Raw genomic sequence first — 13,538 nt, forward strand, 5'->3', positions numbered from 1 at the left:
AACATGTTACTCCCAACAATGAATCACAAGCCTTGGAGGGAAGTAGAGCCTGGGCCTAGAACGCCCAAATGTAAACCTGAACAGTACAAAAGCAAACTTATTAGTTATCTGGGAGGGAAAACAGAGTTGGCAGGGTCCTAGACTCTAAAGATCCCTGCTTCTTGATAGAGTTTGAGCATCTGGTGTTTAGGGGAAACTCTGTGGAATGGGAAGAGTCTCAGGGATCAAGGTTTGCTCCCAATCCGACACTAACTGGCTGTTTGATCCCCAGCAAGATGTCTCCCCGCTCTGAGACTGTTTCATTATTAATAGAATGGGGTTTGGGGGGCAGCCAGGTGGTGCAGTGGATAAAACACTGGCCCTGGATTCAGGAGGACCTGAGTTCAAATCCAGCCTCAGACACTAGACACATACTAGCTGTGTGACTCTGGGCAAGTCACTTAACCCTCATTGCTCCCCCCCCCCCGCCCCCCCGCCCCATGGGGTTCAGGTGGCAGATTGGACTAGACATCCCTCCCACCTTTGACATACAATATTCCTTTTTTTTTTTTTTCCAGGCAATGGGGGTTAAGTGACTTGCCCAGGTTCACACAGATAGTAAGTGTCAAGTGTCTGAGGCTGGATTTGAACTCAGGTACTCCTGAATCCAGGGCCGATGCTTTAACCACTGCGCCATCTAGCTGCCCCGACATACAATATTCTAAGGAAGATCTGCAATTGAATCCTGCATCAGACATTTTTTGTTTGTTTGTTTGTTTTAGGCAATGGGGGTTAAGTGACTTGCCCAGGTTCACACCGATAGTAAGTGTCAAGTGTCTGAGGCTGGATTTGAACCCAGGTACTCCTGAATCCAGGGCTGGTGCTCTAACCACTGCGCCACCTAGCTGCCCCACTACATCAGACATTTACAGTGTAACTATTGACAAATCACTTAAGCTCTATGTGCCTATTTTTTCTCATTTTACAGTGAGAGATGGGGGTAGAGTCCTTTCCAGCTTTAAATGCATGATACTATGGTCCCGACCAGTTTTGATTTTCTATCTTCTAAGGCTCCTCTCAGCTGCGATATTCTATGTTCTAAGATTCCTTTCAGCTCTGGTATTCTATGTTCTAAGGTTCCTTTCAGCTATGATATTCCATGTTCTAAGGTTCCTTTCATCTCTGATAGTCTATGTTCTAAGAATCTTCCTAGATCTAGTTAAAACATTTGGTCCCAGGGCCTGTTATCATGGTGATGATGAATTTTAATTATTTAGACATCTAGACATGTAGTGGAGTTGTCTCTGCTAAAAGCAGAACAAAATTGGTAATAACTTCCTGTCTCAACTCAATGGGTATTTCATCAATTAAAAGATGGAGGAATCAAAAAGGGGAAATTCCAATTTTATCTGATTTTCATTAATAAGGAGGGATTGGTTGCTGGGTGCAAAAATGATGGGACCCTTAAGAGAAATTGACCACTTCCTCTTAGAGTTTGTGATGAGCCTCTGGAATGAATTATCTGACCTGCACCCTAGATTTTGAGAGAGCAGATTTCAAAGGGTTTGGAGGAAGAATAGGGAGGATCCCATGAACTAAGATTCTGCAGGGGAAGTCCTGCTAGGAGGAAGAGAAGACTCAGAATGAAATTTTGAACATGCAAAGGGAAACACATTGGAAGACAATGATGTGGATGTGATGAGAAATAAGGAAATACCTTAGATTAAAAAAGATACATATAGAAGATTTCAGCAGTGGTGGGTAATGGAGAATGAAAGGAAAAGTATGACTAGCTACTGCTGTAAGAAGAGTATCAGGGTGGGCAGCTAGGTGGCTCAGTGGATAGAGTACTGTCCCTGGAGTCAGGAGGACCTGAGTTCAAATCTGACCTCAGACATTTGACACTTACTTATTAGCTGTGCGACCCTGGGCAAATCACTTAACCCCAGTTGCCTTGAAAAAAAAAAAAGAATAGTATCAGGTGAACCTAAGTTCTGAAGGAACTGAGGCTGGTGAGGAAAGATAATGATGAGAAGGGTCTCTCTCCCCCTCTCTTCGTTGGATTGGGGAATAAATAGGGATGTCTTGAGCTAGAGTGGAATCCTAGGGGAGGTAAAAAAAGGTAGGGCTTTTGATTATAATAGTACTTTAGAATTGTATAGTGCTTTGCCATTTTATGAGTCTTTCACATTCCTTATCTCATTTGATATTGACCATAGCCTTGTGAGGTTGGCAGGGCAGTGATTATCATCTCCATTTTACCAATGAGAAGGCCAGGAGAAGGGAAGTTGTTTATCCAAGTTTACACAGTCAATTTGTGCTATTGAATACTCTGCAGCCTCCAGGGGTGGGCCGTTGCAGGATGGAGGGTAGCTGTAGGTGGGCTGAAGCCCAAGGGAGGAGGAGGGTGAAAGTGTCAGCAGGGAGGAGGGGGCCACGTCTCCAGGGCTGACTCACTGGCTATCTTGAAACCCAAGTCAGCGAACAGCCTGGGCAGAAATGCACTGGGAATGGTATCCCTCCCACAGGAAATGGCCCAGGTTCACTCTATGGCCTTGTATGGTCAAGCCTGGCTTGGAGAAAGACGAATGTCCAGGGAATTCTCTGAGGTGGTATCTGATTTTCTGATAGAGAGCTAATGAGCTTTGCTGGGGGGGCATGGACCAAGGAAGCTAGAAGTGAAGGCAGAGCCAAGCCGTAGACCTCCCTCTTTCTAGGCCCCTCTTTGGCTGACTTCCACTCCTTGAGCTTGGCTCCCCAACTGAAGAGCCCCAGTTTATTATGAGAGCCCAGCCCTGTAGCTGTGGGGTACCCCCTGTTTCTTCTCACTCTTCACTGTGTCATGGGGCAATGTCTGCAATGGCCAGACAGACTCACAAAGGCATTTCCTAAGGTTCAGATAGTCAGATTCCTCCTCAAAGGTCTCTGGGGACAAGGCCCAGCTGTCCAGTGAAAAAGGGCAAGGTAATGGAAGAACACAGCACACACAGGGAAATATGAGGCACCTAATGGGAATACTGAAGTAGTCAAATTATAATAACTCCTATTTCTGCAGGACTTTAAAATAGCCCTGTGAGGTAATTGGTATAAGAAATACCCCCATTTTACAGATGAGGGAACTGAGGCTCACTGAGAAGCAAGTATCTTGGTGGAGGTCATACGATTTGTCATTGACTGAACATATATTTGAACACAGGTCTCCTGAAACTATTCCTGCCATTAAATCAGTTTTTTTAAAAAGGCAGTTTTAACTCATTGGTCTCCCTTGGGTCTCATCAAGGTATAAGGATGTGATTAATACCTTCCTGGCATCTCTGCCATCAAGGCCATATACACTTTAGCTTCCATCTGCCTTTTCAGTCTCAACTCACAGTACTTTCTTCCACTCATTCTCTGTTCCAGCTAACCTGGACTCCTTGCCACTCCCTGACCCTGTTCTGCCAGCTTCGAAATCTCTATATTTGCACAGACTGATCCCTAATCCGCCCTTGCCTGGAATAGACTCCCTGCCTCATTTCACTGCACTCTTTGAAATCTTTTCTTCCTTCAAGTCCCGGCTTAAGTGCCTTCTCCTCTAAGAAGCCTCCCCTGATTACCCTTGCTAGAATTACCCCTCCCTCCTTGAATCTCTCAGGTGTCTTTGTATTTTACCATGACTAAGCCTATTATATGTATTAGTTATTCATGGACATATCTCACTCCTCCCATTAGACTATAAGTTACTTAAGGGAAGGGGTTGCATATTATTTTATCTTTATATTCTTGGAGCCTACTAAAGAGCTTTGCATGTAATGATTATTTGTTCATTCTAAAATATTTATCAATGCTCAACATATGTTAAATTGAATCATGGTTTTCACAGATGAAGAAATCAAACTGGGAGGGGGTGTTGGATAACCATTTGTCAGGGGATTCTCATTCAGGTAGGGTTGGGGCTAGATCCAAAGCTCTTAACCTGGGGTTCATGGATAGATTTCAGGGGGTCCATGAACTTGGATGGAAGAAACCCACCATGTTCTTATTTTCATTATAACGTCTAACTGAAATTTAGCATTTTCTTCAATTATGAATGCAACAAATATTATTCTGAGAAGGAATTGCCAAAGAGGCCCATGACACAAAAAAGGGTTTAAGAACCTCTTCCCTCCCAGACTGGAAGATCTCTGAAGAGCCCTCATGATTCTATGAAACTGAGACCTAGACATCCCGAGTCCCAAATCCCACAACTAGTGAGTGATTGAGGCACATTTTGAATCTAGGTCATAGAATCTTAGACTGTCAGAGCTAAAAGGGATGTTCAAGATGATCTAGTCTAGTCCCTTCATTTTATAAATTAGGAAACTGAGGCTCAGGAAGATTAACTGATTTTCTCAGGTTCTCATAGGTAGGAAGAATCTGAACACAGGGCTCTTGGTAACTGGTTGGGTGTTTTTTTCATACCACCACTCTGTGTCCTGTACAGGACAGGAGAGGAACAGATTGACTTCATGTGACACTAGAGAAGACTCATTGCCAAGTTTCTCCCCCAGCACTGGGACTGTTGTCTCATATGAGGATGCTCTAGCCCAAGAGGATGTCTCATGGTCACAGAGACAGGCCTGGTTTCCTGGTGAGGAGCATCCTCAGCGCTCCTTTCATGTCCTTGTTCCTTAGGCTGTAGATGAAAGGGTTCATCATGGGGGTGACCACAGTGTACATCACAGCTGAAACTGTGTCCTCTTGGACTGTGTGGGTGGATGTGGGGCTGAAGTACACTCCAATGAGTGTTCCATAGAACAGAGACACCACAGTGAGGTGGGAACCACAGGTGGAGAAAGCTTTCTGCTTCCCGCTGGTGGATGGGATCCTCAGCACCGCCATGATGATGTGTATGTAGGAGATCAGGATGACAATGAATGGGGTGATAATTAGCAGTGTTCCCACTGTGTAGACCATCAGGTCATTGATGAAGGTGTCTGAGCAGGCTAACTTCAGCAGGGGATTCAGGTCACAGAAGAAATGAGGGCTTTCATTGTGGCCACAGAATGAGAGTCGGGTCAGCAAGACAGTATGTGTGAGGGCATTAATGAAGGTTGAGAACCAGGATACCGCAAGCACAAAAGCACAGACCCTTGGTGTCATGACTGTGCTGTAGTGGAGTGGGGCACAGATAGCCACATAGCGGTCATAAGCCATGGTGGTGAGGATGAAACTATCTTTTGCAGCGAACCAGAGGAAGAAGAACACTTGTGTCAGGCACCCAGAATATGGAATCATCTTATTCCCAGATACATGATTTGCCAGCATTTTGGGTACAGTGGTGGATGTAAAGCAGATGTCAACCAGGGACAAGTTGCTAAGGAAGAAGTACATGGGAGTGTGGAGGTGAGAGTCAATTCTGATGGCCAGTATGATGAGCAGGTTCCCCAGCCCTGTGATCAGGTACATGAGCAGGAATACCAGGAACAGGAGTCTCTCCTGTTCTGGCTGGTCTGAAAGGCCCAGGAGGATGAACTCAGAGATTCTAGAATAATTTCCTCCTTCCATTGGTCTATTGGGAAGTACATGTGGGAAGGAGATGAAAAAAGAATTTAAAGTGTTCAACTGAAAAATGTTCTCATGTTTAAAGGGGGAGATTAATGTTCCGTATATCCAATTTTGAATCTCACACATGGATGAGATATCAGTTTTAATTCATTAAGTTTCAATCAAGGGGGCAGCTAGGTGGTGCAGTGGATATAGCACCGGTCCTGGATTTAGGAGGACCTGAGTTCAAATCCAGCCTCAGACACTTGACACTAGCTGTGTGACTCTGGGCAAGTCACTTAACCCTCATTGCCCCACCAAAAAAATAAAATAGAAAAGTTTCAATCAATGAATCAATAAGCCAGGTACTGAGGACACAAAAACAAGAAATGAAAGTGTCTTTGCTGTCAAGGAATTTACATGGTTTTAGGGGAGACAAATTGTTCATAATGTGCATGTATGTTTATGTAGGTGGATAAAAATCAATGTAGGGATTTAATTTAATATAAGGTAGTTTGAGAGGTGGGACTATATAAGTTGGAAGTTCAGTAAATGTTTTGGGTAGAAGGTGTAGAGCAGGGTCTTGAAAGAAGTGAATGATTCTATGAGGCAAAAATAAGGAGCGAGTGCATTCCAGGCTGCTGTGGACACAGAGATGGGAAATTGAGAGCCTTGATGCAGGAGAAGGCCAATTAGGCTGGACTGTTGAAACTAGAAAGGGGAGTAATGTGTGATGATGCTGGAAAGATAGGCTTAGGTCAAGTTGTGAAGGTCTTTGATTGTCAAACAGAAGGTTTATATTTTATCCTAATGTAAGAGGTATGGGGTATGCTCAGTTTGGGAGGTAGCTAGGTAGCTCAAGTGGATGGAACACTGGGCCTGGAGTCAGGAAGACCTGAGTTCAAATCCAGCATCAGATATTCACTAGCTGTGTTACCCTGGGCAATTCACTTAACCTTTGTTTGCCCTAATCCCCTGGAGAAGGAAATGGCAAACCACTCCAGTATCTTTGCCAAGAAAAGCCCATTGGACAGTATCGATGTGCTATGGCCCATGGAGTCATGAAGAGTTAGACATGACTGAACACTAACAATGTTCAGATTTCTCCTTCCTGGGGGGAATGGACATACAAAGCATTTCTGGGTCCAGTCCAATGCATGAAATTTTGGGAGCCAATTTCTGGCTAGGGGTGATGGAAGAACTTGACTTGTGTGATAATAACAAGGTTTTTAATTGGATGCAGATCCAGAAGAACTGATGACTCAGGTATTGCTGAGCCAAAACGGAGTGAGCATACAAAAAGGGCAGCTGTCTCCTATGTCAGTATTTTTTCTTTTTGTCTCCATGTGAGGCAGGAGTACTGTGAGTTGCCTTCCTACAAGGGTGAAGGAATTTCCTGTCTTTTATCTGAGCAGTGTTAGATTTGACTCCCTCTGTCTCTTTTGTGCTTGCTTACTTGAAGTGACTGGGAAAACTGCTTTCAGATAGATGTGCACATACAATGATTTTATGAGAATTTCAAAGTCTTCCAACCCTCTAAGGTATCCAAAGATAAAGGTGGAGGAAAAAGTACCAGCAATCCCATACAATTAGAGCAACCCAGTCCAGCAGAGAAGTGCTCTGGTTCTCCAGAGCTGTACTTGGTCCAGCAGATCAGCCTCCCCCATCAAAAGATTGATCTGTAGGGGCAGCTAGGTGGCGCAGTGGATAAAGCACTGGCCTTGGATTCAGGAGGACCTGAGTTCAAATCCAGCATCAGACACTTGACACTTAACTAGCTGTGTGACCCCTGGGGCAAGTCACTTAACCCTCATTGCCCTGCAAAAAAAAAAAAAAAAAAAGATTGACCTGTCCAATAGAGATGCCATACCCTTTGAGGAGTCAGCCTAGCTGAGCACTGCAGCAACTCATTCATCACTGAAGCCACAAGCCACAGTGAACTTTGTGAGAATTCAAGGGGGAAAAGGGACTTTTAAGATTATTTTCTTTTTTATGCCTCAATACCATTGTACTTCAACTTAATGTCCATTCTCCCTATGGACTTTGTGTATGTGTGTGGGAGAATGTGTCCCATATTTCTAGGGGAAATGTTTTGTACAAGCTATTCTTACTATGTTGTTGCTAAATTGTTTAGTTGTGACCCTGGGCAAGTCACTTAATCCCTATTGCCCCACAAACAAACAAACAAACAAACAAAAAAAAGAGAATGAAGGACAAACAACAACTTAGTAAATACCTTTTCTAAAAACCAATCAACCTACTGACTTTAGTGGAAAATATAGCAGTGAGGGGCTTATATATAACAGTATTAGAAATTCAGCCCTTCAGGATTGCCTGTAGAACCCTGAAAGCAGCCAATTAGGCCTTCTTCTGGGGAGCAGGCCTGCCAATGCAAGTGGGAATGGGGAAATATATCGAAGGAGGGTTATGCTAGAGGAAGTAGACAGCCACTAGGGTTTATCTAGTACCGGACTGACAAACCTGTGCTTCAAGAAAATCAATTTATCAGCTATGTATGGAAGATATATTGGAGTGGGGACAGTTTGAGGCAGAGTCATCAATTAGGAGGCCATTGCAATCATCCAGGCAAGAGATAATGAGGGCTTGACCAAAGATGTGTGAATACTGAGAAGAAGATAGATGAGAGAGATGACGTTATAAGATCCTTATCTCAATTGACCTAGTAGAATGTAAGCTTCTTAAGGTCAAGTACTACTGAATTATTTTTTTCCTCCCCAGAGTCTAGCATAGTAATTGGCCATAGTAGGGGCTTAATAACTGTTTGTTGGATTGGATTGTCTCAGTTGTGTGGTTTGAATCCTAGGGAGTTTATTCCTTTGGAGTTTACCAACCCTATGTTCAAGGCTCTTTATATTAAAACTCACTACTTCTTAGAAGAAGTCACATTGTTGAATCTATTTTGATTTTCCAGGATCATTCCAGAAGAGAGAACTTTTGATGGTGGTAGATTCTTTTTTTTTTTTTTTGTGGGGCAATGGGGGTTAAGTGACTTGCCCAGGGTCACACAGCTAGAATGTGCCAAATGTCTGAGGTTGGATTTGAACTCAGGTCCTCCTGAATCCAGGGCCAGTGCTTTATCCACTGTGCCACTTAGCTGCCCCTAATGGTGGTAGATTCTTTTTGAAAATGGCTATTAGCATTTCCAGTTTCCCTTGAAATCCATGCTGCAAAAATCACAGCCCTGTGTCAATTAAAAGCCCATTGTAGATGCTTAATGAATGCTTGTTTATTAATAAGTGCTCAATTCCTGACAATGGAGCTATATTGACCTAAGCTGAATTTAAAGAATTTATGGCAAGAAGAGTGGTAGATTTGGAGTCAGGGGACTTGACTTTTCTTTAAGACCCTGTATGACTTTGGTTAAGTCTCTGGAACTTATTTTGCTATCATTGAAATTAGGGGTTAAATTAATGACTCCTAAAGACACAGTTTTAAATTTATGATCCCATAATCACCTGATCATTCATGCCTGTCACCCTCAAGCAAACAATCAATCAGACTGATACTTGAAGCAGAAATTCTCCCTATAACATTCTTGACAAGTGACTTTCTAACCTCTATCTGAAGATCTCTAATAATGCATAATTCATTACCTCTCAAGGCAACCCCATTATATGTTTCTTCAACTTGAATTATACAATTTTTTCTTATGTTGAGCAGAAATATGTCTCTTTGCCACTTCTACAAATTCCTCTTTTTAGTTGTTTAAAGTTATTCAGTTATTTCTGACTCTTTGTGACCCCATTTTGGGTTTTCTTTTGTTGTTGTTTTTTGTGAGGCAATTAGGGTTAAGTGACTTACACAGCAGGGTCACACAGCTAGTAAGTGTCAAGTGTCTGAGGCCAGGTTTGAACTCAGGTCCTCCTGACTCCAGGGCCGGTGCTCTTTCCACTGTGCCATCTAGCTGCCCCTATTTTGGGTCTTCTTGGAAAAGATACTGGAGTGGTTTGGTATTTCTTCCTCCAGCTCATTTTATAGATGAGGAAACTGAGGCAAGCAGGGTCAAGTGACTTGCCCAGTGTAACATAGCTAGTAAGTGTCTGAGGCTTGATTTGAACTCAGGCAAAGGAGCCTTCCTGGCTCCAGGGCCAGCACTCCTCCCAGTTCTGCCCTCTAGGACCAGGAAGAACAAGCTTGGTCTTCATCACTCTATAAAACCTTCAAGTATTTGAAGAAAATGATCCTGTTCCATATTGGTCACACAGTCCTGCTTCTTTCTACTTGTCTTTGTATGGCTTGATTTCAACCTACCCTTGATGTGCTGCTCTAATGTGGTAAAAGTCCTCCACACACCCACTGATTTTTGTGAGGATAAATGAACTTAGAAAGCATTGTTTTTTGTTGTTCGGTCACTCAGTTGTGTCCAACTTTTGGTGACCCTGTGGACCATAGCACACCAGTACTGTCCATGGGGTTTCCTTAGCAAAGATACTGGAGTGGCTTGCCATTTCCTCTTCTAGTGTGTTAAGACAAACAGAGGTTAAGTGACTTGCCCAGGGTCACACAGCTGGTGCCTGAGGCCAGATTTGAACTCAGGTCTTCCAGAGTCCAGGCCTAGCTCTCTATCCACTAAGCTACCTAGCTGCCTCCTGGAAGCATTGCTAGGGATCATGAAGTTCTGGGTAAAAAACTGAAGACCTTAATGACACAGGTGGTGTTTTGTGGTTATTGCCTATTTATAGTGAGGTCTAAAAACAGAAAAGTGAACTTGGGATGTGTAACACTGGTGAAGATGGTATCTGCTAATGGGATTTGGATTCCTAAACCAAGGTTATATTTGTTTAGACATGATGAGTTCTTGGCTATGGACACTGTGTACCTAATAACTAGTATAATATATATTTGCTCAGGGTCCCGCAAATCTGATCTAGGTGCTTTAAAATGAAAATGAAAAATGGAATTTGCCTTGGCTAAAGTGTTACACTGATAGTTCATTATGATAGAGAAGTAACCCTGGGTTCCAAAGTTGTTAACCAGGATGGGGTGACCAACACTTTTTCCCAGGATGCCAAATTTTAGAGGGCACTTGAATGAATGGTTAAAATAGAACACTACTAGGCAACTTGTGCTTCTTTTCCTTTGGCTGCCTCACTCCAGTTGAACTTCCCCCAACTCTACATGTTCTAGCCTTTCTTCTTCTTCTTCTTCTTCTTCTTCTTCTTCTTCTTCTTCTTCTTCTTCTTCTTCTTCTTTTTTAAGTGAGGCAATTGGGGTTAAGTGACTTGCCCAGGGTCACACAGCTAGTAAATGTTAAGTGTCTGAGGCCAGATTTGAACTCAGGTCCTCCTGAATCCAGGGCCAGTGCTCTATCCACTGCACCACTTAGCTGCCCCCTGTTCTAGCCTTTCAAATGAATTTATTTCAAAAAGTTTATTTAAAGTTTTTGAATGAATAAAATCAATGGGGCAGCATCTATGGTAGCTAGTTTGTTCAGCTGGGATTTCCTGGGCCTGTTTCTTTTCATACTTCAACTTCTGAATGCCAGGGCTAACTCTCTTAATTCCATAACTAGCTCTCTTTTCTGTCTCCATGGGTTACTCATCTTAGAGCTACCTCTACTGTGTATCTGCCTTTTGGTCCGCTCCCTTATGGATGTGGTGTCCTCATACTGGGTGAGTGGCTTTGCTACAAAGCATCATGACTGATGGGGTAGTGAGGAGGAGAGACAAGGACTACCCTCCCTAGGATCTTCCTGCATTAATAGTTTTCTCCTCTGTTGCCTGGATTCATAGTCATTGAAGCTGCTTCATGTCCTGACATTGTCTCCAGATTTGAGAAGCCAGGTTTTAAAAGTCCAACAGTGCAATGAATCTTCAACTTCAGCCAGAGGAAGCGACTGGAAAATTGCCCTCCTAATTGCATCAAGCTTTAGCGAAGACTTATTCACACCTCATATAAGGGGAACCAAGTTTATAAACCCATCCTGAGATTTCATTAAAAAACTTTAACACTTTTATATCTACCTCCTACTTTCTGTGATTACATCCACTTGGTGGATCTGTGTGTGTATGGATCGATCAATCACTGGTAACCTATTTCCCCTCTCATTTACAAAAGGAATACAAGGTAGCTTTGGAAGGGAAGGCATTGGCAGCTTGAGGAGAACAGGAAAGGTTTCGCACAGAAGGGAGCATTTGAAGGAAACCAGAAGTTAGAAGAGAAGGAAATGAGAAAGGAATGCCTTGCAGACGTGGGGGACAGCTAGTGCAAAAGCATGGAGATGGGAGATAGAACAGCAAGTAGATCAATGTGTCTGGAACACAGAATGTGTGGAAGGTAGTAATGTGTAAGGAATCTGGAAAGTCAGGAAGGGCAAGATTATCAATTTTCTTTTTCTTTCTTTTTTTTTTTCCTGCGGGGCAATGAGGGTTAAGTGACTTGCCCAGGGCCACACAGCTAGTAAGTGTCAAGTATCTGAAGCCGGATTTGAACTCAGCTACTCCTGAATCCAGGGCCAGTGCTTTATCCACTGCACCACCTAGTTGCCCCTAAGATTACGAATTTTCAATGAAAATTTTCACTGATAAAAGTCTGGTATAAAAATATTACACAAATATGTAATACCAAGGATGAATTTTCAATAGCTAAATGGTGAAAGGAAATAAACAGCTCTCTGAAAAACTTTAAACCACAAATGAACACATCAAACATACTCAAATTCATGAATAAGAGAAATACAAATAGAAACAATTCTGAGCTTTCACTTCACACTGTAAGTTGGCAAAAAGGATAATGATAGAGGGGACATGTGAAGATATGCATGCTGATTGGGGAAATGGAAGGAATTCAAACATTCTAGAATTAAAATTGGATTTATGAAAGAAAAATGACTAAACTGTTCTGTTCCTTCAACCTAGAGATTCTTCTACCAGTTATGTTTCCTAAAAAGGTTAAAGAAAAAAGTCCAAATAGATAGCAAAATTATTCATTATATGTAAATAATTTTATACTTATGATTTTAATAATTTTATATTTATTATTCATATATAGTAGCAAGGAACTGGGAAACAAAGGAGGCACATATTGCTTGGGGAATGACTAAAAAATATGGTATGCATGGAATATTATACGATAAGAAATGATCAAGATAAATAGTTCAGAGAAAAGTGGGAAGATTTGTAAAAACTGACATGGAATGAAATGAACAAAACCAAGACAGTTGTAAGGGGCTAAAATTCTAGCTAGTCTGTCTAAAATATCTAATGAATGGTTGCCAATAAATTATAAGCATTAGCAAGAATTTAGACTTTTAAGCATTGATTAAGGAGAATAAGAATTTGGTGAAGAGAGAGAAAGAGGCCTAGATTCAGCTGTCTATCTCAGGGAGCCAGCATCTCCTGCTCCACTGCCCCCTGAGGTCCTCCCAAAAGGGAGTGAGAGAGCAAGCCTTGCCCCTTCTTCATCTCACAAGCCTCCTCTGCAACTGGGAACATCCCATCAACAAGCACACACAACTGCAAGCTAATTGACTGGTAGCCTTGATTGACAGTAGCCATGAGCAAATGTCACTTCCTGACACCAAGGAAAAGCCACATGGCTTGCCCTCAGACACCTTCTCCTCATGGCAGAGCTTTCCTACAGTAACTCTCCAGCAGGTGGCATCACTCCAATCGTTACACAGCAATACACACATACTAAAAGAATGTAAATGAAGGGATCAATAAAAAGGATGTCAAAAGCCGAGTAATGTGAAAACCTATGAAGGTGATGGCATGTTGTGGAAAGATGGTGCTGTGGTAGGCCAGATTGAATATTCTTAAAAGGATAAGCAAGAGCAATGATGAAGAAAACTCATAGATGAAAAAGATATAAGCTTCTTCATTTCATCTAGGACTGAACCAACAGAATGCTGGAATCCCATGGAAGTTCTGAGCAGAGACAAATCGTGGTAGGCAGAAGGTACAGTATATGAGAGGTGTGAACCCAGAGAAGGAGACAAGGTCAGAACAACACCTAGTTAAGACAGGAGGTAGCCTGTACCAGAGTTAGAGCAGGAAGCAGGGCCAGACCAGCACCCAGCAATCCCTGCCCAA

At 42.6% G+C, this 13,538-nt stretch overlaps 1 protein-coding gene across 1 annotated transcript; it reads right to left on the reverse strand.

Annotated features, from left to right (window-relative positions):
- Positions 1-4,563: 4,563 nt before the first annotated feature.
- LOC122735370 (olfactory receptor 1361-like) lies at positions 4,564-5,505 on the reverse strand. The gene has a single exon (XM_043976871.1). The coding sequence runs from the start codon at positions 5,503-5,505 to the stop codon at positions 4,564-4,566; it is 942 nt and encodes a 313-aa protein (XP_043832806.1).
- Between the last annotated feature and the right edge of the window lie 8,033 nt (positions 5,506-13,538).

This window comes from Dromiciops gliroides, chromosome 1 (assembly GCF_019393635.1).
Source record: "Dromiciops gliroides isolate mDroGli1 chromosome 1, mDroGli1.pri, whole genome shotgun sequence".
Taxonomy (NCBI): Eukaryota; Metazoa; Chordata; class Mammalia; order Microbiotheria; family Microbiotheriidae; genus Dromiciops; species Dromiciops gliroides.